The 24,465-nt window shown below is 40.8% G+C and overlaps 1 protein-coding gene across 4 annotated transcripts in view; it reads right to left on the bottom strand.

Moving 5' to 3' along the window:
* VGLL3 (vestigial like family member 3) overlaps positions 1-17,371 on the bottom strand; it is a 49,635-nt gene extending 32,264 nt beyond the window's left edge. Inside the window, exons 1-2 of one of the 4 annotated variants that reach the window (XM_059688074.1) lie at positions 16,728-17,371; positions 3,616-3,733 (exon numbers count right to left, since the gene is read on the bottom strand). In XM_059688074.1, coding sequence (XP_059544057.1) covers positions 3,616-3,733; positions 16,728-16,853 — 244 coding nt within the window. In that variant the 5' untranslated portion in view covers positions 16,854-17,371. Of the gene's footprint in view, positions 1-3,615; positions 3,902-14,839; positions 14,997-16,375; positions 16,522-16,727 lie in introns of those variants that run through there. The other 3 variants (XM_059688071.1, XM_059688072.1, XM_059688073.1) reach the window with 3 other exon arrangements.
* Between the last annotated feature and the right edge of the window lie 7,094 nt (positions 17,372-24,465).

The following is a 24,465-nucleotide window of genomic DNA, read 5'->3' as shown; positions in this document are numbered from 1 at the left end:
TGAGAGAATTGATATTATATCATGCCAAAATACAAATATTTCTTGTCAATTGTTTGCCTAACAGCTGCAAAACACCTAAACAGGACTTTCCTCACACCATCAAGATACACAAAGTATAACCATTATTCCATTATTAGCTGACATTCTATTCTTGTCTAAAGATTTACTGTGTAATATATTCTGCAATCAAACATAATTCAGTTTTAAATTCCTTTGTAGCACTATACCACTTGTGTGGCACTGTAAAAATTTCATGCCATAAATTAAACCCTATAATTTAATGCAGCTGGTCAGCAGCTCCTGCATAAAGTATTACCACAATGGCCATCAACGCTATCAATAGCCTTGAGTACCTACTGTGTCCAGCACACTGTGCTTTTGCCAGAAATGCAAACTTCTAGACACAATGTTTCTGTATAAAGACCCAAGGTTGGTGTTTTATGTGCAAAATGAGTGGACACAAGAAAAAGAGAAAATGCACCTGACCTTCAGTTAGCTCCTTGCATCAAGCCCTATGCCAGGTTCTCCACACACATTATTAAAAACTATGTATTATAACCCCAGGAAATGGATATCAATAAACACATATTATATAGGCAAAGTTGAGCCCAGAGAGATTTTAAGTAATTAATTCCAAATCACATTGCAACCAGACAGTAAGAAAGCTCAAACTTAAACCCAAAACAAATAGAACCCAAAGACTGCATTAACCAAACCTGTATGACTTAGGCAATTAATCCAAAACTCCCCATAACTCTCTTCGCTAGACATGGGGGTCTCAATTTATTACACCTTTTTTTAAGATATTATTTTCTAAACCTTTATTTTATGAATCTATAAATTGTATCCAAGTTATGTTTGGTTTATCTAAAAATGACTGAATCACAACTAGGAACAACGGAATCACAACTAGAAACAACAATGGCAAAGTTCTATTCACAAATGGGAAGTAAATAATACATCTGAAATCACAGAACTTTACAGAGAAAAGATTTCAGTACTCACTTAATTCAACCCCCTTATTTTACAAATAACAAAACTGTAATCAATGATTTCATACAAGGTATTGCTAATAAATTCTCCATTGAGGACACTTTTGTTTTCTAATCTGGGGTACATGGTATGAACTTGGTTTATCTAAGTCAGTCACTTAATCATTCAATTCATATTTATCCCAGATCTTCCTTATAGAAATGCATTATCCCAAGTGTTAGGGAAATAATTAGTGGGAGATGGAGAAACGGAAGGCAAAGAGCACAGTGTGTTTGCCTGTGCTACTCTGGTAAACTGACATAAACAACTCTAAAGATTCTTGTTTCTGCCTCTCACTTTTCATTGCATTCCACACCCACCAGCATTTTACTTTGCATTAAACATTCTAAATGCAGTCTTTACTCAGGGTCTTTGAACTGGATGTTCCCTCTGCCTCACATAATCTTCCCCTGGATATTCATGTGGTGCAGAGCACTCTTTCTTCCTTCAGATATATGCTCAAATAGAATGGTCTTAGAAAGAACATCTATTATTACCCTAATTCCCTTGGGTTCCACTGCACATTTGTTACCTGTCTCTTTCACTGATAAGCTCCATGAGTGTAGAGCCTTAGACTCTCCTGTGCACTGATATAGTCCTTCTACCTAGAACATAGTAAGACCCTAATAAAGATGTGCTGTGTAAGTCAATGAATAAAAGAGGAGATAGATTTGAAAGCCAAATTTAAAATAATGCCAAGAAAATTGTAACAATAGTTACTAAAACATTACCTTATTTACCCTCTCCATACTGAATTTTGATATCTGCCCAAATGTCTTCTCTATTCAGTCATGCATATTACAGAAAAAACACTGAACTGTAGAGTTTTTGCATATATACTATACCTCACTTAAAACTATCCTAGTTATAATACTATAGTATAGACAATCATGCTCACATATAGCTATAATTTGGGGCTCTTGTTCCTGCATCCCAGGTTAAATGATTACTAGGGTTGCCTATGCCAGTATTCTAAAAGAAATAGGCACTGTATTTATTACTCTCCTAGCAAAAAATATGCTGATAGGATCTATTATTGATATAACAAACTATTAAAGTCAGCTAATTCATTAAAGTTTTCTTATTTTTACCCTTTCCAAGTTATTAAATGTATTCACCATGTACTATCAAGAAGAACATTGGTTGGTTACATATCATCTTACGTTTCCAAGGACTAAGTTCTCAGTGTGGGAAGTCTGTAATATGTATTAATCAAATAAGCAGTTATGATTCCCAAACCATCTCTGTCAAGACTCAGTCACTTGAATTTGTATTCCTCCTTCTGGTTATAGTCACTGCTTATCTTGGTATTCTTCTTATTTACAGGAAGAGAGGGAGGGAGGGAGGGAGGGAGGGAGGGAGGGTGGGAGGGAGGGAGGTGTCATCCTATCTACAGATCAGGCCCAGCAATTTCATATGGCCAAAATTTCCCCTACAAAGGAGCAGAACCATTCCTCTGATGCTGAGAGGAGACCAACCACTCATCACCTCTCACCTGCCCCAACCACAGGTAGCCTTTCCTCATCATAGGATCACCTGCAGCACTTAAAGTGTGATTCCCAAAGCCTTCCTTTAGAAACATTGATTCAGTAGGACTGAGTGAGGTGGCCTGCAATCTGTGTTTATAACAGCCCCCAATCAATGATTATCAAATGGGAGCCTGCATCTGAATCACTGGGAGGGCTGGTTCAAACACAAATTACCCCTGAGTTTCTGGTTCAGTAGGTCTGGGGTGTGGTCCAGGAACCTGCATTTCTAATAAGCTCCTATGTGAGGCCAATGTTCCTCATCCTGGAAACCACACTTTGAGAACCATTTGACTGATGCTTCAAATAACCTAGTGAGTTCAGAAAAAAAGTCCATAACACATTTCTCTAAAACCTTCACTGGAATGATGTATTATTTTTTTCTCTAGCCTTGTAATTATCCCAATTAAGATGTCCCAATTTTCAGTGAGCTAGCAATCAGATTCAAACACACCTCTGTGACTTCTATACAGAGAGAAATAAAGAAGAGAATGCCCAATCTACTGTTCTACTTCACCGAGGTCCAAACCATGTAGATATAGTCAGTAATGTCTGGATTGTACAGGACAAAGAGTTAATACACAACAAAGCAGGGCAGGGAAAGCTATCGAGAGAACAGAGACGGCTTTCAAAGTTGGTATTCCTGGGCCAGACTCAGATCTCTGCTATGTCACCACGTAGCACCTAGTGGAATGAGCAAGAGCTAATTTTTAAAAGCTGATCCAGGCACGCCTGTTATTTAGACATCCAAATTGGGCCATGGGGGCTTAAGGAATGGTGCCTCGCAGCTAGATCCGGCCACTATAAACTCCGGCTGGTTGCATCACTATTTTCCATGAGGAATTTAAGGGGTGTGACTGCATCTTTTCCAACCCTGCATTCCACATGTGACAAAACTGATCCAGCTGTTTGTCTGAAAGAAATTCCTTGCTGTCCTTAAAAATTAAAAAGCAAGTGGATATCCGTCCTTCAGGGGCAAATCTCCAGCTGGAAGCTGGTACAGGCAGTTGCGAAACAGAGACAGGGCCCTGGAGAGCATCTGCTTTTAAATTCTTACCTCGCCATAGGGGGGTTAGCCCCATCTTGCTTTTTGTAATGGCAGATTCTGGATGGAGGGTGCTGGCTTGGCCCAAAGCTCGTGAGAAGTGTTCATCCACTACTGACCCAATGTCTCCCTGGAAATAAGTGAAAAGGACACAGCGAGAGTTAAGGTACTCCATCTCGGCAGGCTGGTCTTTCTCCTCCTCCTCCTCCTCCTCATCCTCCTCCTCCTCCTCCTCTTGTTTGCTGGGAAGGGTGACTTCCAGAGAGTCCTGCATCTTGCTGTATACCGCTAACTTTTTCTGGGATGGAATAAACAAAACACAGTATCAAAGACAGTTTGTAAAAAAGCATTAACTATTTAACCTTTTAATTTAAAAAATATATATATATATATTAACATATATTCTTAAACTGATTCTTCATCTGCTTTACCCCATCTTTCCCTTCCCCAAGCCAACCTTCTCCTTCCCACTCTCAAAAAAATATATTTCAAATTTAGAAGAAAAATTAAAGTCCTTTATCAAATTGTATATTTCCAGAGTGTGAAAGTTTTTTGTTAATCTAGATATACCAAAAAAAGGATGACTTCACAAAAAACAAACAAACAAAGACAGATTCCTTCCCCATTTTTCTTCCACTTTTTATTTTAAACATTTAACGTATGGCAACTCTATAGTTTGGGACATGGAGAAATGGGGATGGAGGCCTAATTATCTGAGGGTGGGGTGGAGGAGAAAAGAACTTTCCATAAATGAAATAAACTAAAATAAAAACAGGAATGTAGCATCTTATAAAAGGATTTGGCAGATGTGCCCAACTCATTTCTCAAAAATCAAACTAAAATGACAAAATAAGTCTGTGTGAAGATCCATTTTGCATGGAACATATTTTTCAGATGTTCCACTTACCACCATTATCATAGAGGGAAAAAGGGTATTGTTGTGGCTTACAGAAAATAATACAAGATGTTAGCAATGGCTAGTGTGGCTTTCAAATAAAAATGAGAACATTTGGATGATTTTAAAACATTTTTAAACATATAATAATAGTGATACTAATAGTTAAAATATTATGCCAGACACTTACAAAACTTTATACTTATTAATTGCCCCACTTAATCCTTACAATCCTATAATGCAGTTATTGCTATTCTCCACATTTTAAACATGAAGAAACAAAAGCACAGAGAAGTGAAGTAAACTGCCAAAGCTCACCGAGCATGTAAGTGGTGGAGTCAGAATGTGTAATAAAAATATGCAGATTTACATATCTGTGTACATGTATGTGATGGAGAAGAGAATGGGAGGGGTATCTACTGTGGGAATAAAAAATTGCAAAAATATATTTTGTATTGTTTTTCTGTCTGGTAAGTTTTTCATTGTTATTTTCTTATTCTTGCTTTTCAGTATTTCCAAACATTTGTCATCGAACACGCATTACTTTTATTATCAACAACTTTAATGTGAACTAGATACAAGGAGATAATGCTGAAGATTATAAAATTCATTATCCTAATGACAGAATGAGCATTCCATCATCTATATACCTGTAAAACTTGATCCTTTGTCATGCTGTGTTTTTAATTTCAGAAAAAAAATGCATGCTGGAAAATAAATGTGAGTAGAAAAAATAAATCATTCTAGAAAACTCACTAATCACTGAGTTTTTATAACAAATGTTATCACAACACCTAACTCCAACTCTTAAGTTTCTAAGCTTCAAAATCTGTAGCCACAAATTATAAATGCTTCATTCAATAAACTAAACTCTTTCCCCTAGCAGTGAATATGTTGTTCTTGCATGAGGTAAGTCCTGAAATGTTCAGGTATATTATGAGCAACTGCTTGTTATTTTGGGGCTGCTATAAATATGTGTATTTATAAATATGTGTATTGATTTTTTGTTTAAAATATGTATCAACATAATTAGCACTTTGATTATCTATTGATAAGTAGATAATTCATTCCTTGTGAGTGTATATGATCTGCTGGTGAATAGGTGGTTGTAATGATTGAGTGGTTATATTTCTTATAGTCTCTTTGCACAGATTTGAACATGTTTATAGCTAACTCCATTAGTAAAAACACCACAGTAGCATAAGTTACATATAAAATGAGGGACAGATGGTCCCGCTATGCCAAGGTTACAGGTTCAATCCTCTGTCAGGGTGCATACAAGAAGCAACCAATGAAAACATAAGTGGGTGGAACAACAAATCGATCTTTCTCTCTCTTCCTCTCTCTCTAAAATCAATCAATAAATTAAAAAAAATTAAGTGAGGGGATTGATCTAAATGGCCTCTAAAGTTACTCCTAACTTTAAATTCTGTTATAAAATTAAATGAATATTATGATTTGTTAGTCAAATCACAGTCCTGTTTCTCTGGGCACATGTGCATTTACTCGAAGTCATACCACGTTAAGCATATACACACACTCTTTGCCTAATTCTCTGGCATATTAGAAAGAAGCAGTTTTTATATGGGAAGGAAATTAAAACTAATCTACAGAGTAGCTTCACTGTCCACAAGAGTTCATTATTATCTATGAAGTTGATTTTAATTTTCTGTTAATGTCCAGTTCAGCCTTAGTTTGTGAGAATTGAGTTTCACAGTTATTTCATTTGTTTTCATCCTGGCTGTGTTAATTACCAAAAGAAGGCAATGCATTATTTTTATCTCAATTAGCAATCAATTATGAGATGAAATAAAACTAAATTGGTACATATGTAAAAATGTTTAAATTGCAAATCCTAATATAAATGTAGTGGAGTATTATGACCTATACCAATAATATATTTTTTAATTTTTTAATTGATAGTAGTTGAATTTAGAGTATACATTTACTATTTATTTAAAATGATAGAATTTGATAATTGAAAACTAATTTTATGTTTTCCTTTTTAAACCATTGTTGAATGGCTGGATACAAATAAATAAATCTAAAAATTACATACTTTTCAATATAAAATGGGGAAAACAGCAAAATCTGCTACCCTATCATAATGCCTTTTATTAATCTATTTTCTAAAAATCATTCTTTTATTGATGGACACATTGATTCCCTATATTTTTATATATCATATAAATGTAATATGTCTGCCTAGGCACATATGCATTTATATGAATATATACTAATATATTATTCCTTTTGATATGCAAACGCCTGTGATTCTACTAAAATGTCTATATTGAATCCTCTATGTAAGTAAAAATGTTTGGAACTATTATAAAATATACTTCTTTTTTTGTTATTATTCTCCCAACTCTTTAAGGCAAGTCTACTAATTACATAAATTTGACTGGAGACTATCAAAGAAATAAAATGAAATGGGAGCCTATGGCATATTTACCAATAAGGAGTAAAAGAGGCATACCTATCTTTCATTCCCTCTTACACATTTTTCAGATTAAAATCGGGGCAATTTTCACAAATTAGAGTGAATCAATTTAAACATTTACATTTACAACACACACACACACACACACACACACACACACACACACACACATTTTATAGCCTTACCACCAACATCAATGTTTAAAGGGAAAATTCTAAAGTATCCAAATGGCCTGATAGCTACCTAAAATGCTAACATTTAATTTGCATACATTTTCAAACACTGAGTCTGAGCATGAAGAAAATAGAACAGAATTTAAACAGCAATGGATCGATATGCTGACATTCACAACATCCTAATGTTCTTCTGCATGGACTCCAGCCTCAGCTACTTTCCGTGACCTATGCTTTAGAGTCTAAGTTAGACTGTAAATCAATCATTTGCCCTTTTTTAAAACTATGTTACTCGTGTGCACTTTTCCGTATCACTTTGGTGTTTGTTCCCTGGAATGAAACTTTCTTAGTGTTATCTCCTTTCTTGAGAATATAGAAAGTTCAAAATGTTGAGAATAAATCTCAAATCATCAAAACCTAGATTTCTCGAAACAACATTGAAAAGCAATCTAGTTCATAGTTTTCTCAAAACGCACAATCATTCCCTAAAAAGAGTCAAATCTCTCAGAAATGTTCTTGCTCTTCTTATGAAACCCTGAAGAATGGTTAGCAAAAATAAAGAACCCATCCAAAGGGACTTCAAAAACTACAAGTTGGTTTATTTAATGCACATTAACTGGCTCATCTCCATCTCAGAGTAATGGCTATTGTCCAGGTAAAATGACACTCAACGAAAGAGAAACAATGAGCACGTTAATAGCCACAGAGCTGAGGCTAACTCAGGAAGAGGTTAAGGAGCGGTGTGAAGGAGGCGGCTGGGCAGTGCAAACCATACCCAGCCACCTCGCAGCCTGCCATGAGGCGCAACAGAAACAAACTTGCACAGGAATGTGCAGGGGAAAGGGTTTGTCTGACAAGAGAAAGACTTCCATGTCAGGAGCCAAATACCACTAACTCCCCAAGGCTTAAGCCTAAGAAAAGCCAAATGATTACTGTGCATATGTGGAAACTTTTTTCCTAAGGAAACAAAAGTATTTTAATGAATCATTGGATATTTTGAAACAGCTTTTTGCTTTTCTTCTTCTTTTTTTTTTTCTTTCGACTGGCTATCTTTTCTAAATGCAACAATTTTATGTCCAAAATATGCTTTGGGTATATAAGAGTAACCTATAATACTAGCCAGAAGTAACTGTTTCAAAATTGTAAAGTCCATAGAAATAGCACATTGCTCTTTGATCATATTTTTCTGAATTCACTTGAATAACAGATTTTAAAAAATATCTCAGACAGACATGAAATTTTGATCCTTAGCCTATTTGGAAGGGGAGGAATCAGGTTATGGGTGGGTGGGTCAGGAGAAGGGAGATATGCCACAAATTTTCATATTTTTGACTAACTCTCTCAAACACATTTTGAATAATTATTCCCAATTTACATATGCAAAAACTGAATTACTTGGCTAGGGTCACCTAACTACTACATAGCAGAGATAGAACTAGAACCTACTTCTAACTACCTACAAAGCATGTACCGAGAAAATAGACAGCAGGAAATGAGTCTCTATAGGGTATTTATTTTAATTGAATAGGAAAACAGATGCCCGGAGTCAGCATGGCATCACATGCTAAGTAAGGGGAGTCTAAAGTTATCTATAACATTAAAACAATTAGTAAACATGTATCAGAAGTATGGCTATTAAGAAATGCAGTGTTCTTCATTATATACTAGTATATTGATGAAACTGAACTTCTATATCTAAACATGTATTGTCCCCTTGACCAGTCAGATAGATAATGCAATTGCTTACCATATTTCTGGAAATCTTTTTGGGAACAGTGCTTCACAAACAGCCAGTTTGTGAAGCACAGTCACACCTTGAGATTCTATGTGTTTGCTATTTTAAATTTCTTTTGTTCTTAACAGTTGTAAGGAGCAAACCAAAAATAATATTAACATGATCAGCTATGTTCTAGCACACTTGCCTCTCAATGATTCTGGTCATGATCAAAAATCAAACCAACTTTTTTTTTCAAACCCATCTTCTCCAAGAATGAACATTTTCCATTCATGTTCAAAAAAATATGCCACAGGCTTAGAGAGAATTTCAAAATTTTCATTCCCAAAATTGTTTAAGCAACGATCACAAAATGAAGGTATGTGTTCTCTCTCAAACTGACTACTATGAATGAAACAATAGTTCCAATGTATAAATTTCGGGTATATTTGTATAAACCTATTATAAGACTTAGGGCATGATTTCAGTTTTTAAAGATGTATCTGTTATTCATTGAATTGTCCATTAGTTCCTATTTTGTCAGTAATAGTGCATAGACTTGGAGCCACAAAGATCAAAGCCATAGCCTGCCTCTAAACTTGGAGTTGGGAAAGCATTGTAAGGTCAATAGAAAGTAAAGGGAATCTTACAGCTTATTCATATGGCTAATTGTTTTATTTCTTCAAGGAGATAATACTCAAAAATTTAAAAATAAGAAAAGTAAGAAGGTAAAGTCAGGTAAGTTACTAATTGTTTTCTTGTTTCTAAGGAAAGCTAGGTGAGAAGGGAGCACATAGGAAGGACTGCAATAGGAGAAAGGATTTAACCAAAACTTGTCCATGAGTCTGGGTAACCCTCTGGCCCTCAGCTTCCTCTTCTGAAAATGAGGAATTTTGACTTGATTATATTATAGATCTGGTCCAATTCTATATCCTAATAAGCAACATGCTGGAGCTCTAGAAAAATTCACACTTAATTTTGTTTCTTCCATTGGCTGCCTCATCTGATTTTGCAGGACACTAGCCAAAAACACCCTACAGACCATTGAAGACTAATTCATTTCCAGACATGGGTCATCTAGCCCGATTCTTAGGAATTAGTTTCGGTACTTCTTGTATCTGTCTTCACAGTAACAAGAAATAATGCATCCTTTGAGGCCCCCCCACTAAGTCCCACACGGACAAGTGTTTTGGCATACTAAAATAACATACTTTTAAGAGCAAAAGACACCTGCTTACTTTCGGTCATTTTGTTTTCCTATATTAAAGTAAGAGATAAGTGAAAAATAGTTCAGCTACCCCAGTTCAGACCACACTTGTAAATTACTGGCATAAATCTGGTATCCACTGAACTATCTATAAATATGGCATTTATGACTTCTTTCTAGCAGCAGATGTTTGGGTCTAATGGTTCAAGGCACTCTCAGGGTCTTCCTAAATGAATAGTTAAAGCAGAAAACCAGCTGCTTAACGATATGTGTTTTGAAAGATTCAAGGCACAGTTTTGCACCCGCCCCCCCCAACTATTTCCTTTACTTGTATCTGCCAGAGACTGATATTGAAGTATCAGAGAGCTTTTGTTTCTTTCTCTTTTCTCTTTAAAATGATTGTTATTATTTTCCCACCACAGTTTACATTCAATACCATTCCATACCAGTTTCAGACGTACAGCAAAAGGGCTAGAAAACCATGTACTCTACAGACTGGTGCCCCTGCTGCCCCAAGCACCCACCTGGCCCTATACCCAGTTATTTCAACATTATTGACTATATTCTCCATGCTGCAATCCACATTTCTGTGGTTATTCTGCAACTACTAATTTGTACTGCTTAATCCATTCACCTTTTTGACCCAGCCCTCTAACCTCTTCCCCTCTGAAAACTGTCAATCTGGTCTCTGTATCTTTGAGTCTGTTTCTATTTTTTTGTTTTGTTAGTTTGTTTGTTTGTTTTGTTCCTTAGATTCCACATATAAATGAAATTGTATGGTACTTGTCTCTGACTGGCTTATATCACTTAGCATAAAGCCCTCTAGGTCCATCCATGCTGTCACAAAAGATAAGATATCCTTCTTTTTGATGGCCAAGTAGTATTCTATTGTGTAAATGTACCACAGCTTTTTTACCCACTCATCTATTGATGGGAAACTGAGCTGCTTCCAAATCTTGGCTATTGTAAAAAACACTCTAATGAGCATAAGGGTGCATATATTCTTTCAAATGAGTGTTTTGGGTTACTTTGGATTTATTCCCAGAAGTGGAAAAGTGGAATCACTGGGTCATAAAACAATATTTTTCTGAAAATAATACCTTAAGTTATTTCCCATTACTGGATGTATTAGTTTTTTGTTTGCTTGTTTGTTTTTAGAGAGAAAGAGAAAGAGAGAGAAAGGAAGGGAGAGGGATAGATAGAAACACCAATGAGAGGGAAACATCATGGATTGGCTACCTCCTGCACCCCTCCTCCTGGGGATCATGCCTGCAAACTGGACTTGTGCCCTGACTAGGAATCAAATCAGTGCCCTCTTGGTTCATTGGTCAGTGCTCAACCACTGAGCAACACCAGCCAGGCTGTTTTTTTGCTTTGTTTTGTTTTACACTAACTGGAAACAGGACCTGTGGGAATTTGATCCAGATTAAGCACCCAAGTTTTAGAATAATAGTCATCTAACTCACGAATTTGTTTTAGGATCTACCTTAAGCATTCTGAGCATAATATTTTTAGTATCCCTGAAAATTCTCTTTGCAGAGAAACATAAGACAGAAATATACATACTGCCTATTGGGGTAAGCTCAGTGTTTTTTCTGTAATAGCCCAGAGTCAGTGTACAGGGTGGTTCGACCTTCTGAACACTCTCATTCCCTTTGGTGTGGGACATGTCCCTGCCACCCCAACATCATGAGACTTAATAGGTGCTCAGTGAAGTGGAGCTTCCTTGCATTTATCCAAAATACCCTTCACTTCAATTTTCAAAGAGTGTTACCTTGTCCTGGCATTTGGTTTCCATCACTCCGAATGATTTTATAGATTTCAAGCCTGCCTTTACTATCATTATTGCAATCTTCATTCTGGTTGACTGCCAGAGACAACAGTTCAGTTAGTTATTTTAAATTTTAATTTTCTTCTCTAGCTTTGAATCTTCTGGCTGCAAAGTTATTGGGAGCATAAAACTGTGGGGCACATTAAGCTCCTAAGTCTCTGCAGTCAAGTAAATCTGTGTAGCGTGGAATTATAAGGGCTGTTTTTTCTCAAAGAAAGTCCTGGATGAATTCTTATAAACCCACTTAAGTCCTTGTTTACAGTTGCAAAAAAAAATTAGATCCTGCACCGTAAATAAGTGGACTGTGTATTGAAACTACTTAAGATATAATTGTATTCTTTGTTCTTCATGAATCTAAACTCATGTTGGAATAGCAATGAAATATGAGGCACTTAAAGCTGACTGCTAATACCACTTCTTGCATATTATTTTAAATAAATAAATGTTCATTTGCTAAGTGGATAGCCTACCTCATCAACAAAGGATGCAACATGGATAGCAAAAGTCATTAGCATAATACAAATGCTTGCAAAAGGACTTTGGAATGCCTAAACTAAAAAAGTACACTACCAAGGACTTGGAAAGAATTTCAAGCTCCAAGGCCAAAGAATCTACTGCATATTAATCTTCTTTATCAAGAAGTTGATTTGGAGCGCGAAAGACAAGAATAAGCTTATTGTGCAATAGCAAAAAAAAAAAAAAAATCTTGGGATACTGCATGGCATGGTGGAAAGATGCTATATTGGGGAGTAGGGAATACTGAAGGTTCTAATTTTGTCACCAATTAGCTTTGAGATATTTAGCCAGGCATCTGAGTCCTATGACTCTCCATGTTCCTATTGGTAAAAGGATGGCTTGAGGCAGGTTTTTCCAGTTTTTTTTTCCCTGACAAACAAGATCTCAGAGAGGTTTTATTACCTAACCGAGGTGGCAGAGTCCAGAGAAAGAGTTTGAACTCCTACAAATTTATAACTGGAGTTCCTCCCAAGGGCATTGAATTCTTTCAAGTGAAAGATGCATGCAGTGACTGTCATCTTTGAAGAGGATAGAGTAAACGTGCTCTTACTTGAAGCCTGAAGTATGATTGTTAAAACTTCCTACGTCCAATTAGAAAACTAGCCATTGTTCTCAGCTTTCACTACCCTATCTACGAATTATACAGTTCTGAAAGTTTTGCTTTAAGCATCTTCCCGAGGTTAACATTATTATAGAGGGTGGGGCGGGGTCAGAGAACAACAGACTGTCTGCACTTAAGATGAGAAATCCACTGGGTATGAAGAGAATCTATGATTTCAGATCATTTCCCTCAATGTTTCTTGACACATATTTTGAATTTTTTTCTTGGTTCCTACTGTCACTGTTAGAATACAAGTGCATTCCTCTCTACACATGTTCTGCAGCGTCATCATGCCTTCAGAGCATGTGCCGAAAGACTGAGTCAAGAGTTCTCATGAGATGTGAGGGGCTGATGTAGTAGGCTATAAAGAGATGGTGGGCCAGGGAGTTTAGCATTCTTGGCAAATCCTGACTCTGCAGAGAACACTGCAAGATTTACGCAGAGCCATGCAGTTTCTAGGAATGGACGCCAGGGCCTATACAATTTACCCAGACATATTTGCATATTACTTGGACTCATTCAGCCTACTGTACACCTAGGTAACACACTGCAGTTAGCTATGGCTTTACGGTACTAACCCATTACCCACCTACAATGTATAAATTCAATAAAAACCTTAGCTTAAAATGTTAAGGGTACATTTCTGCTGTTAGGAAAAAGTTGAAATACACATGTCTGGAGTAGGAAGTTCATGTGTTCCAAAAATTTTTTTTCAGCTATATGGTCATACACGAAGAGGACAAATACACCTATGTTTAAAAATCCATCATAATGAACCATTTTAAAGTATACACCAATTTACAAGAACTTCAGAGCTATATAGATTTGAGAAAAAATCAGTTCAAAGATACACTACTACAACTGAATACAGAAGTCATATAAAACTTCAGTGCTCTGTCTTCTAACATTTTATTAATGATCATTACACTTTATTAATAATTCTATCATTTTTTCTGCTTTTTCCTCCTCAACAAATCAAATGTTTAATTGCAGTAGAAGTTGTAGCCCTTATTTTTGTCTCCCAGGCAAGATGTTATTAGGGGTCACTTCCCATGTACGGAGAAAAGGATCTTCATGGATAATAATGATAAAACCTTATGGAATGCAAAAACAACCAAAATATGTATTCTCAGATGACTGCATTGGGGCCAAGTCAGTATCAGTCCCACTTCACCCACGCACCACACAGTCTAAAAATGCTGTCAGCCTGATAAGAATTTCCTGATTTACTCTTTTTTCCAATAGAAAATATAGGTCATCAAAATAAACTCCTGACGGTGAAAGAACAATAGTTATACTAGCAAGTCTCTTTTTCATTTGTTAGCCAGTTATAGGCAAATAGTTTTTTACTTGACTAAAAAAAAAAATAGAATTAATCTTGAACAAGCCATCTTGGTAAAAGCAAGATAAAAATTTGCAAGCACATCTCTCAACTAGGTTATTTAGGTCAACTCAGCCACGCATCTATTCAAACAACATCTACAGAATTCCAAAATACGGTGGAAATTGATCATTATTTACTTATATGTGCCCCTTACCAATGTTGACAAGTCAGGTAACAGAAGGAGCTCATTCTTCAGTTTATTGATAGTCTTAGCAAAAGAATGAAATTTGGGGAGTGAATCTTAGGGCTGTTGCAAATGTTAGGTAAAGGACTGGAGTTGTTTCTTATTGAAGGCTAAATGTTGTGGCTTGTCATTTATAATTTTTCTGTTATTAAATTTTTAAGTCTAGCCCAAAAAAGTATTATAGTTCTAACCCCGGTCACAAATTCTTCACATTTTAATGGGGTTATTTTCACAAATAAAACCTTATTCACATCTACTAGTTCAAGTTATTTTTTAAGGGAAAAATGCCTTCCTGGATGTTCAGTAAAGTCTGAGTCTGTTGCACATCCACATTCCAACTGATAATTGAGGGCCTCTACCGTCCCCGCGATGGAAGCAAGGAGAGGAGGAAAGGGCGTGTCACCGGGACAGTGTTATTAAACACAGAAACTGATTTCCAGCACCTCTTTGCCTCACTCCCTAACTTGTACTAAATGGTTTTCTTCATTATTTATATTTTTTATATTTAAAGCCAAAGAAAGACAAATAGCATAACCAAAATGTTTTACTGTCATCCTTGGCCGCAAATTACAAAATGTTTTCCCATTCTCCTCCCCAAAAGTAATCTCTGAGATGCTGAACCTGCGGAATATTAAATAATAAAAATGATAGCAAGAAAGTGGGGTTCCTTCCTCTGCAGTCTTAGTTGGTCCTTGCGAACCTCATTTTGAGGCAGAAAAATCTGAGGCATGTTCCCTTTCCGAATCAGATGAACTTCACAGTCCCTAAATCCTAAACAGAAGTTATGATTTCTTTCCAAAGAGTAGCACCACAAATCTAGCAAAGAGACAGAGGAAAAAAAATATAGAAATTAAAAGGCCAGATTAACTAAAGAGCCAAACCCTTAAGACTGTCATAAAACATATAGTTCTTGAGAAACAACAAATCAATAAATTCAGTGGACTGTAATTTTCTAACCTTACCTAGTTCCCTCATACGTGTATTTTTTAAGTCTCACCAAATCAACCCACTCTAATCCTAAGGGTCTGAAGACCCTGCTTTGGTATAAGCCAGAGCCAGGCACTCGCATGTGTCCTGTGCAGCACTAACTAAGCCTTGACACACTCTACTGGTGTCCAGAGAGGAATACCCAGGGGTACTGAGTGCCCATTTCCCCAGAGCCGTACTCTCCCCTCTGAAGGACTAATCATCTCCCTGGCTCCCGGACCCCTCTCACCAACAGCGTTCTCAGTCACTCTTGACATGGTAGAGAACCCTGATCCAAGGCACCTCTTGGCCAGAAGGACACACACACACACACACACACACACACACACACACACACTTTCAACAGGCTGAACTCTAACACCTCTGTGCTTTGGTGGAATGCAGGGTGAATGCCGGTGGGGTGAGGATGAAGAGGGCACAGGAATAAAATATTGGTGACAGGAGACTAGACTTTGGGTGATGAGCACACAAGGCAATATACAGATGAGGTATTAAAGAACTGTACAGCTGCAACATTTAATGTTATTAAACCATTGTTGCCCAAATACATTTAATTTTTTAAAAAGTGAATGAGGAAACTTGGGGACTAATCCCCATCCTCTAAGTGGTAGTCTTAAGAAGACACACTCTGCAAAGAAGTTCTAGTAACGTTTGAGAGATGTTACTCCACACCGTGTTCTACCATAAAAATCCCCATTCCCTGAGCTTACCGCCCAGGTAAGGCTACCTCCCCTATCGATGTCAGGGACACATTTCATCCCCTCAATCAGGGAAACCCTGAAACACTCAACCTCTCCAAAAGAAACAAAATATTTGGTTTAAGGGAAGTTTACTCACATACTCCTAGGACAGATGCCCTTGGTGAGCTTCAGAGAACTGAGCCCTAAGAGCTGGGGTGGCTATGAGGGGCGCCTGTGGGTTCCGGTGACACACTCCCCGAAGCCCCCGGCCAGGTAATGCCTCCCTTCCAGCCCTCGCCGTCCGCCCCCCACTCGTCCCTTCCTGAAGCCTCGCCTCCTCTCTTCTGATCGCTTTCTGCTCGGGGCGCTTCCGCAGGTCCCAGAGCATCCTCCGCGCCACGGCCCCTCACGGGACGTCGCCGAAGCCCCAGCCCGACGCTCGCGGCGCCCCTGGCCCCCGCCCCCGCCCCCGCCCCCGCCCACGGGTGGCTGCCCGGCCCGTGACTCACCTGCTGGCCAGGTTGGGGCGACGGGTGGTAGTAGGCTGTGGGGCAGGTTGCAGCTGCCACAGGGTTGGGCAGATACTGGGGCGCTCCATACGGCTGGGGGTGATACATCACCTCCGCACAACTCATGGCAGCCGGGGCAGCGGCGGTCCCCGAGCTGCCGCCGCCGATCTGTGCGCTCGCGCCGCCGCCGCAGCTGCCGCCTCTGTCGCTGCTCCAGCTGCTACTGCGGCGCAGGCGGGTCCCCCGCGGCCGCGGGCTCCGTGCGGGGCGCGGGCTCGGCAGGGCTGGGCGATGAGCGGGAGCCCGTGCGCGGGCACCTTCATCTTCAGCCCCAGCGGAGGTCCCCTGGCCCGCGCTTATATAGCGGCTCGGGCACGCAGCCGCCCGCCGCGCGGCGGGGGCATGACAGCGCCGGGTCCGGCGAGGGCAGCGGCTCCCACGGCAGCGCCCTCCGCAGCCCTGGCCCGGGCCGCGCGGCTCCGGTTTGCAGACACACCAGGCGCTCCCGGGCCGTCCTATCACCGGCGCTGCCGGCTGGGCGCGGGCCGGGAGGCAGGGGCGGGGGGAGGGGTCGGCTGGGGAGGAGGGAGCGCTCGGCCTCCCGGGGCTGGGACGCGGAGCTCCGCAAAGTTCCTCCAACTCCGTCCAGCGGGCGGGTCAGCCGGCAGGGGGACCCGGGAAGGGCCGGCTGCGATTGGAGCGGAGTTTGCAGCCCTCTCCGCCTCCCGGCCGTGGGCCGGTGGTGGGAGGGGAATGGTATGCAGAGCTCCGCGCCCTCGGAGCTCCGCGGTTCCCACCCGTCTCCGTCACCTGGCTGCCGGCGAGGGCTTCCCCGCCCCAGGGAGCTTTCACTGGGAACCACAGGGAGAGGCCGGGGCCTGCGGGCAGCCGAGCGCGCAGAGGAAACGCAGAGCAGGCTCCAAGTAAACTGGATATCCCCTCCATTCACTATAACCATAGTGAAAGTTAACTTTATTACAAGTGCGCGCAAGCCAGGAATGATACAGTGTTCAACAAGCAGTCCCCGCTTTAAGTTTGCACCTTGGTGGTCTGATGGCAGCCTTTTCTGGCTTGGCCAGCCTGGTCTCCATAGAGCAATACAGAGCAACAGTCCGTGTTCCCCGTCCAGCTGCTCTTTACAGGTTTGTCTATGTGCAAGTGACTTGTAACCTTCCCTAAAATGAAAAAGGAAATTTGTTGTAGAAATTGCTATACAATCAGGTAAAGCAGGAAAGAATTGTGTTTATTTTATAAATGAGTAAACTCTCCCTCCAACGTTTAATAAACAGATTTTCCCCTTCATCCGTAGGTATCCTGTTATGACATAGCAACCTCGTTTGTTTTCACAGAGACTATTCTTTGTCAGAGGGAAAATCCTTCTGGATGTCAAGTGCACTGAGGCTTCTGTGCACTGAACTGTGGCCCACCCCCAAGTCCATACACTGAAGCCCTAACCCCCATGTGACTAGTTAGAAACAGGGCCAGTAAGGAGGAAATTAAGGTTTATGGAGACCAAGGGGTGGGGCCCTGACCTAGGACTGGTGCCCTTAGGAGAAAAAGACACCAGTTATCTTTCTCTGTGCTGACAGGGAGGGGTCTCGTGAGGACCCAGTGAGAAGGCACAGATTACCAGCCAGGAAGAGCGCCTCACCACCACAAAGTTATCCTGAGAGCATCTTGATCTTGGACTTTTAGTCCCCAAAACTGTGAGAGTGTAAGTTTCTGTTGTTTAAGCCTCCCAGTCTTGGTATTTGTTATGGCAGTCCTGTCAGACTAGTGCAGATACATAGCACCAATATACATTATTAATTTTTATATAAGTGTGTATGTATAACCACACAGACATGTACATACATATACACTTACACATACAAAACTCATACACTTAAACAAACTATACAAATTGTATAGGAACTTTTAGCTACTCATACAGCTCTCATTCATTCACCCATTCTTTCATCCATTGAATGTTAAAAATATATTTATTAAGGGCTTAAGCAGTTTGGACTTTAAGTGTGTTCTTTGTAGTGGAGCAGTTTTCCTATCAATAAGTTGTATAAGATTTTTCCTTGGCCATTGTGGCTCAGTAGGTTGAGTGTCATCCCATACACCAAAAGGTCACCAGTTTGATTCCCTGTCAGGGCATTTGCCCAAGTTGCACGTTTAATGGGAGGCAACTGATTCGTGCATTTCTCTCACATCGATATTTCTCTCTCCTTTTTCCTTCCTCTCTCTCTAAAATCAATAAACGCATATAAAAAGTATATAAGAATTTTTTAAAAGTGTTTATTACTGCCTTTTCCCAAATTGCCATTCCCTGTTTACACCCTTTCCCTGTATTCCAGATTCACCTCTTCAGCTTTATGTCTGGATGACTCCACATAGGTATTCCATAGGAACCTCAGTCATAACAGCACTAGTAGTTTCCCCACACCCACAAAGTGATCCTCTTCTTTATTCTGCATCTCAGGTATTGAACTCCCGCTCACCAGTTGCTGAGCTAGAATTTTGGTAATTAATACTCCTTCCTTTTTTAGAGTCCACTTGATCCCAACTTTCACATTTCTACTGATTCTCTCTCCTCGACTCTTTATCTCTGCAGATATAATCCTTAGTTCACTCAGCACCTCTCACCAACACCTGCAGGAGGCTTTTCTCTGATTCCCAGGCCCCAGTTTGAACCCTCCTCTGGTTCATTCTTCACAACTTATCTTCCCACTCTTTTCTGTCCTAGCTACTCAAAAATCCAACAAAGTAATAATGTTTCATCACTCTTTTAAAAATGTTCACAGTGGCTCCCCACAGTCTGCAGTCCCAACTTTCAACTTCTGGTCCCTGCTTAAGTCACCATCTCCCTCAACTGTCCATTCAGGCCTTTGAATTGCGACCTCCCTTTCTAGGGAGAAGCATAGTATCTGCTACTACCATGCTTTTATACACATGACCAGAACATCTGCACCAATACCCGCTCCCCACCATTTTCACTTGCTAACTCCTTGTTCTTCAAGGAGTTACCTTCCAAAACATCTGCTGAAGACCAGCTTCAATGCCCCTAACTCTCAACAACTCCAGCACCCCATGAATACTGCTCCCACCATACTAATAACCAACTATCTGATTTGAAATTGCTTACTTGCTTTTTCCTCAATACGACCATGACTGCTTGAAGCAAGGACTGTGACTTTTATCTCTAAATCTCAGTCATGGCTTAGTAAACATTCATTGAATAAATAAAGCATAAAAGGGGGAGAAAAAAAACATTAGGGAAGCTTACAAATGTGTTACAAAAATTTACAACATTTCATACAAACGTGTATGAAATCAGTGAAGGTTAAAGCAAGGAACATGGTTTCAGACTCTCTTTCAGGCTTTTCCTATATGTTAGAATGAGAAGGACCTTGTGATATGAGCAAATTTAGGACCTAAAGTGTAAAGTGACTGATTGGGCCAGGAATCTAGCTTGTGAGGGCAGCCCTTCCTCAAAATCCAGACTTCCTATTTTACATCCTTACCGCTTTCCACTTTACCTTTAAATACCTCAATATATCTGTAGTTGATTGTTTTTGGTATAATTATGTGTTCAATATTTCTCTCCTTCACTAGACTCTGGCAGAGACCATTTATATCATGTATAGTTAACATTTAGAAGATATTCTATATGTATTTGTCTACTTAGAAAATAAATCATAACTAGATCCAACATGTCCATATCCCCAATTTCTGCATCTTCCTTGCACCCCACATGGACTCCAGTATGCTGCGAATTATTTATCGTACAACAAAGATGTAGTTCTTGGATACTAATAACTCGTGGACTCAAAAGTCTGGAGGTATTTGACAAAAATCTTCCTACAATGCAATATCACTGTTTCAATACCTCAGCCATTTCTATATTATACTGATGGAAGAAAATGAGAAAATAATGATAAATTCAGCCCAGAATTAAAGTCTAGAAGGAGGGGAGACAGAGTAGAGGGAGAAAATAACCTGTCAAAGGCTAGAGTCTTTGTTTGCTTACTAATAAAATGCAGGATAATTCCTGGTAATGAGAGCTAAGTTGAACTTCTGGTAGGAGAGCAGATGTACCTGATTTTCCTCAAAGGAATGTTTAAGGATATTAGAATAGAAAAGAATCAAAATGATCATCTAGTCTAAAAATCTTCTTTCAAAGATAAGCAAAAATGTAGACTGATTAAATTCTAGGGAACAGAAGACAAAACTAAAACCAAAGCCCCAGGTCCCATGACAAGGACATATAAATAAATACACATGCATATTTACATGCATGCATAAATTATGTGTGTATGTATGCATATATGTACCTAGTTATACATATTCATTTAAACACATTCCTATAGACATACATAAAAGAAGAGGTTCTAGATTAGATTGTCTTTTGGTCAACTTGGAGTTACAGAAAAGGAGTGGAGGTGGGGGTGGGGAATGTAGGCCAATTGCATTTAACAGTAGTGAGTCACCCAGATCAGAGAATGCAATCTGACCGCTGGTCATGTCTATTATGTAGAGGTGTCACAATTACTCAGAATAAAATAGCAATTGGATGAAACTTGCTTATTTGCATTTCTGAGCTTAAGTTTCCCAAAATTTACTCTTGTATCTTTTCTCCTCTTCCTCTCACACTTCCCCACCTCTTCTGCTCAGTCCTGATGTGGAACCTGGTCCTAACCATCTGTGGTTATCCTCCTACTCTTTCCTATCCTAATCATTGCAATTTTGACAGAATATCAAAATGTCCTTAAAAGTTTCCAACCTTTCTGAGTCACGGATTTATAGTCACTACAAATTTCCCAGAATGCTCCTAAGTTTTTCAGCTGGAATTGAATGAAATGAGTCCCTCAAACCAGGTTTATTTACAGGGGTAAATTGAAGTGGATTTTCCCAATATCTCTTAAAAGAAGATGGGGGGAGGGGTCGAAGAGGGCAGACTTTTTTGTCTGTTTTTTTGAGTTTGTTTGTTTGTTTGTTTTTACATCAAACTTGTCTTTAACTTGAGTTTCAGCACAGATCATATGGAACCTCCTGTGAGAATGTGTGGGTGCATTAACCTATGTATCTAAACCCTTCTCCTAAGCCATCAAACTGTTGATTCTTTGCCAGCCTCTGGCCTAAGCTGAATTCACTTAGCCTTTTATATATATACTAGAGGCCCGGTACACAAAAATGTGTGCACTCGGGGGGGACGGGGGGCGTCCCTCAGCCCGGCCTGTGCCCTCTCACAGTCTGGGACCCCTTGGGAGATAAGGACCTGCTGGCTTAGGCCTGCTCCCGGGTGGCAGAGGGCAGGCCCAATCCCTAGGTGCAGCCCCTGGTCGGGCTCAGAGCAGGGCCGATTGGGGAGTTGGGGCGACGCCCCCTGTCATGCACAGAGCAGGGCGGATAGGGAGGTTGCGATGCCACCCTCAGTCACGCTCAGGGTAGGGCCGATTGGGGGGTTGGGGCACCGCCCCCTGTCACACTCAAGGCAGGGTCCATGAGGAAGTTGCGGCGCCACTCCCTGTCACGCACAGAGCAGGGCCAATTCGGGGTTTGGGGCGCTGCCCCCTGTCATGCACAGAGCAGGGCCCATCAGGGGGTTGGGGAGCTCCCCCGTGTCACAGAGTAGGGCCAATAGGGGAGTTGGGGCACCCCCCCCTGTCACACACAGAGCAGGGCAGATCGGGGGTTTTGGCGCCATCCTCTATCACCCACAGAGCAGGGCCAATCAGGGGGTTGGGGCACCGCCACTGTCACACTCTGGGCAGGGCCGATGGGAAGGTTATGGCTCTACCCCATCACACATAGAGCAGGGCCCTTGGGGGGGGGGGGGTTGGGGCGCCACACCCTGTTACAAACACAGCAGGGCCGATCAGGGGGTTGGGGCACCGCATCCTGTCACACACAGAGCTGCAGGGTGATCAGGGGGTTGGGGAGCTCACCCCTATCAGGCACAGAGCAGGGCTGATCAGGGGGTTGGGGCACCTTCCCCTATCACGAACAGAGCAGGGAGGATAGGGAGGTTGTGGCTCCGTGCCCTGTCACACACAGAGCCACAGGGCAATCAGGGGGTTTGGGCGCTTCCCCCTGTCATGCTGATCCCGGTGCCGGGAGGCCTCTCGGCTCCACTGATCCCCGTGCTGGGAGGCATATTACCCTTTTACTATATAGGATAGAGGCCTGGTGCATGGGTGGGGGCCGGCTGGTTTGCCCTGAAGGGTGTCCTGGATCAGGGTGGGGGTCCCCACTGGGGTGCCTGGCCAGCCTGGGTGAAGGGATGATGGCTGTTTGCAGCTGGTCACACACCCTTCAGGGTGGGGGTCCCCACTGGGGTGCCTAGCCAGTCTGGGTGAGGGGCTGAGGGCCGTTTTCAGGTTGGCGGATGACTGAAGCTCCCAACCTCTCCTTTTTTTCTTTTTTTTTTCTTTTTATTCAGGGATTTATTTACCTTCTATGGCTGTCACTGGAACTGAGAGCTGGCTTTAGCTCTGAGGCTCGGCTCCAGCTCTGAGACCTCAGCTGCTGAAAGCAGGTATCTGGTTTGTTTGGCTTCTATAATTGAAACACTGTTGCAACTACAGCTCGGCTGGCTGGCTGAAAGCATGGGGTTTGTTTCGCTTCTATAATTGCAACATTGTTTCTTAGAGTTCAAGCTCAGAGCCCAGCATCGGCAGGTGGGGAACCTTGGCTTCCTCCTTCACTGGAGCAAGCAAGCCTCCTGTTCCCTTCAGCTGCCTGGCTGCCGGCCGCCATCTTGGTTGGCAGTTAATTTGCATATCACCCTGATTAGCCAATGGGAAGCATGTCGGAAGTATGGTTAATTACCATGTTTGTCTATTATTAGATGGGATAGATCATCTGGGTGGGCCCATTGTAATCACAAAGCTCCTTTCAAGAGGGAGGCAGGAAATAGAAGAGTCTGTCAACTGATGAAAAATGAGAAAGTTTCTATAGTACATGGAGCACTCAAGATGGAAGGCAGCCAAGAATATGGTAGCCTCAAGTAGCTGAAAAAGACAAGAAAGTGGAGGCCTCCCTAGTGCCTCCAGAAATAACACAGCTCTGCCAACACCATTTTGGACTTCTGACCTCCAGAATTGTAAGGTAATAAATTTGCATTGTTTTAAGTCACTGAGTTGTGGTAATTTGTTGCAGCAACAATAGGAAACTAATACAATAGTTTAATGGGGGCAGCGGTGCTTGAAAGGATGGATTGAGGTGAGCTTATCCCCTTTGCCCTATAATTTCCTGTAAGGAGAGGCACAATAGGACAAAGGCCAGTAAGCAGTATTAGTACTCTAAAGCTCAGAGGCCAGGAATGGACTGTGGTTGCCTGGATCTAAGGGTGGTGCCAATAATGCCAAGGGAATAAATATGAAAACAGAAGGTCAGCTGAAAGTTAAAGCGATAAAATCTCTTTATTCATTTGCCCTTCAGAATCACCTGCCTTAAACTATGTTTCTCTAGTGAATTTACTCATTTCCTGTTGCAGCTACCACCCCCTGTCTTCTTCACCACTCTAAAATCCCTCAAATTTACTTTCTCCCTTTTCTTCTTTTCCATTTACTATTTGAGCCACTTACAATCAGATTTAGGCCCCATCACCTCACCATTTATTAAGGTCACCAGTAATGAACATATTAACAAGTTTGAAGTTTGTATTTTTAAACTTCATCCCAATTGATGCTTCATACATTTTGACATTATGAATTAGTCTCTCCTTAGCATTCTCTCTTCTTGTAAC

The sequence above is a fragment of the Myotis daubentonii genome, chromosome 3 (genome assembly GCF_963259705.1).
Source record: "Myotis daubentonii chromosome 3, mMyoDau2.1, whole genome shotgun sequence".
Classification (NCBI taxonomy): Eukaryota; Metazoa; Chordata; class Mammalia; order Chiroptera; family Vespertilionidae; genus Myotis; species Myotis daubentonii.
Note: the sequence above shows the minus strand (reverse complement) of the source record. Positions and strands in the feature narration are given on the sequence as shown.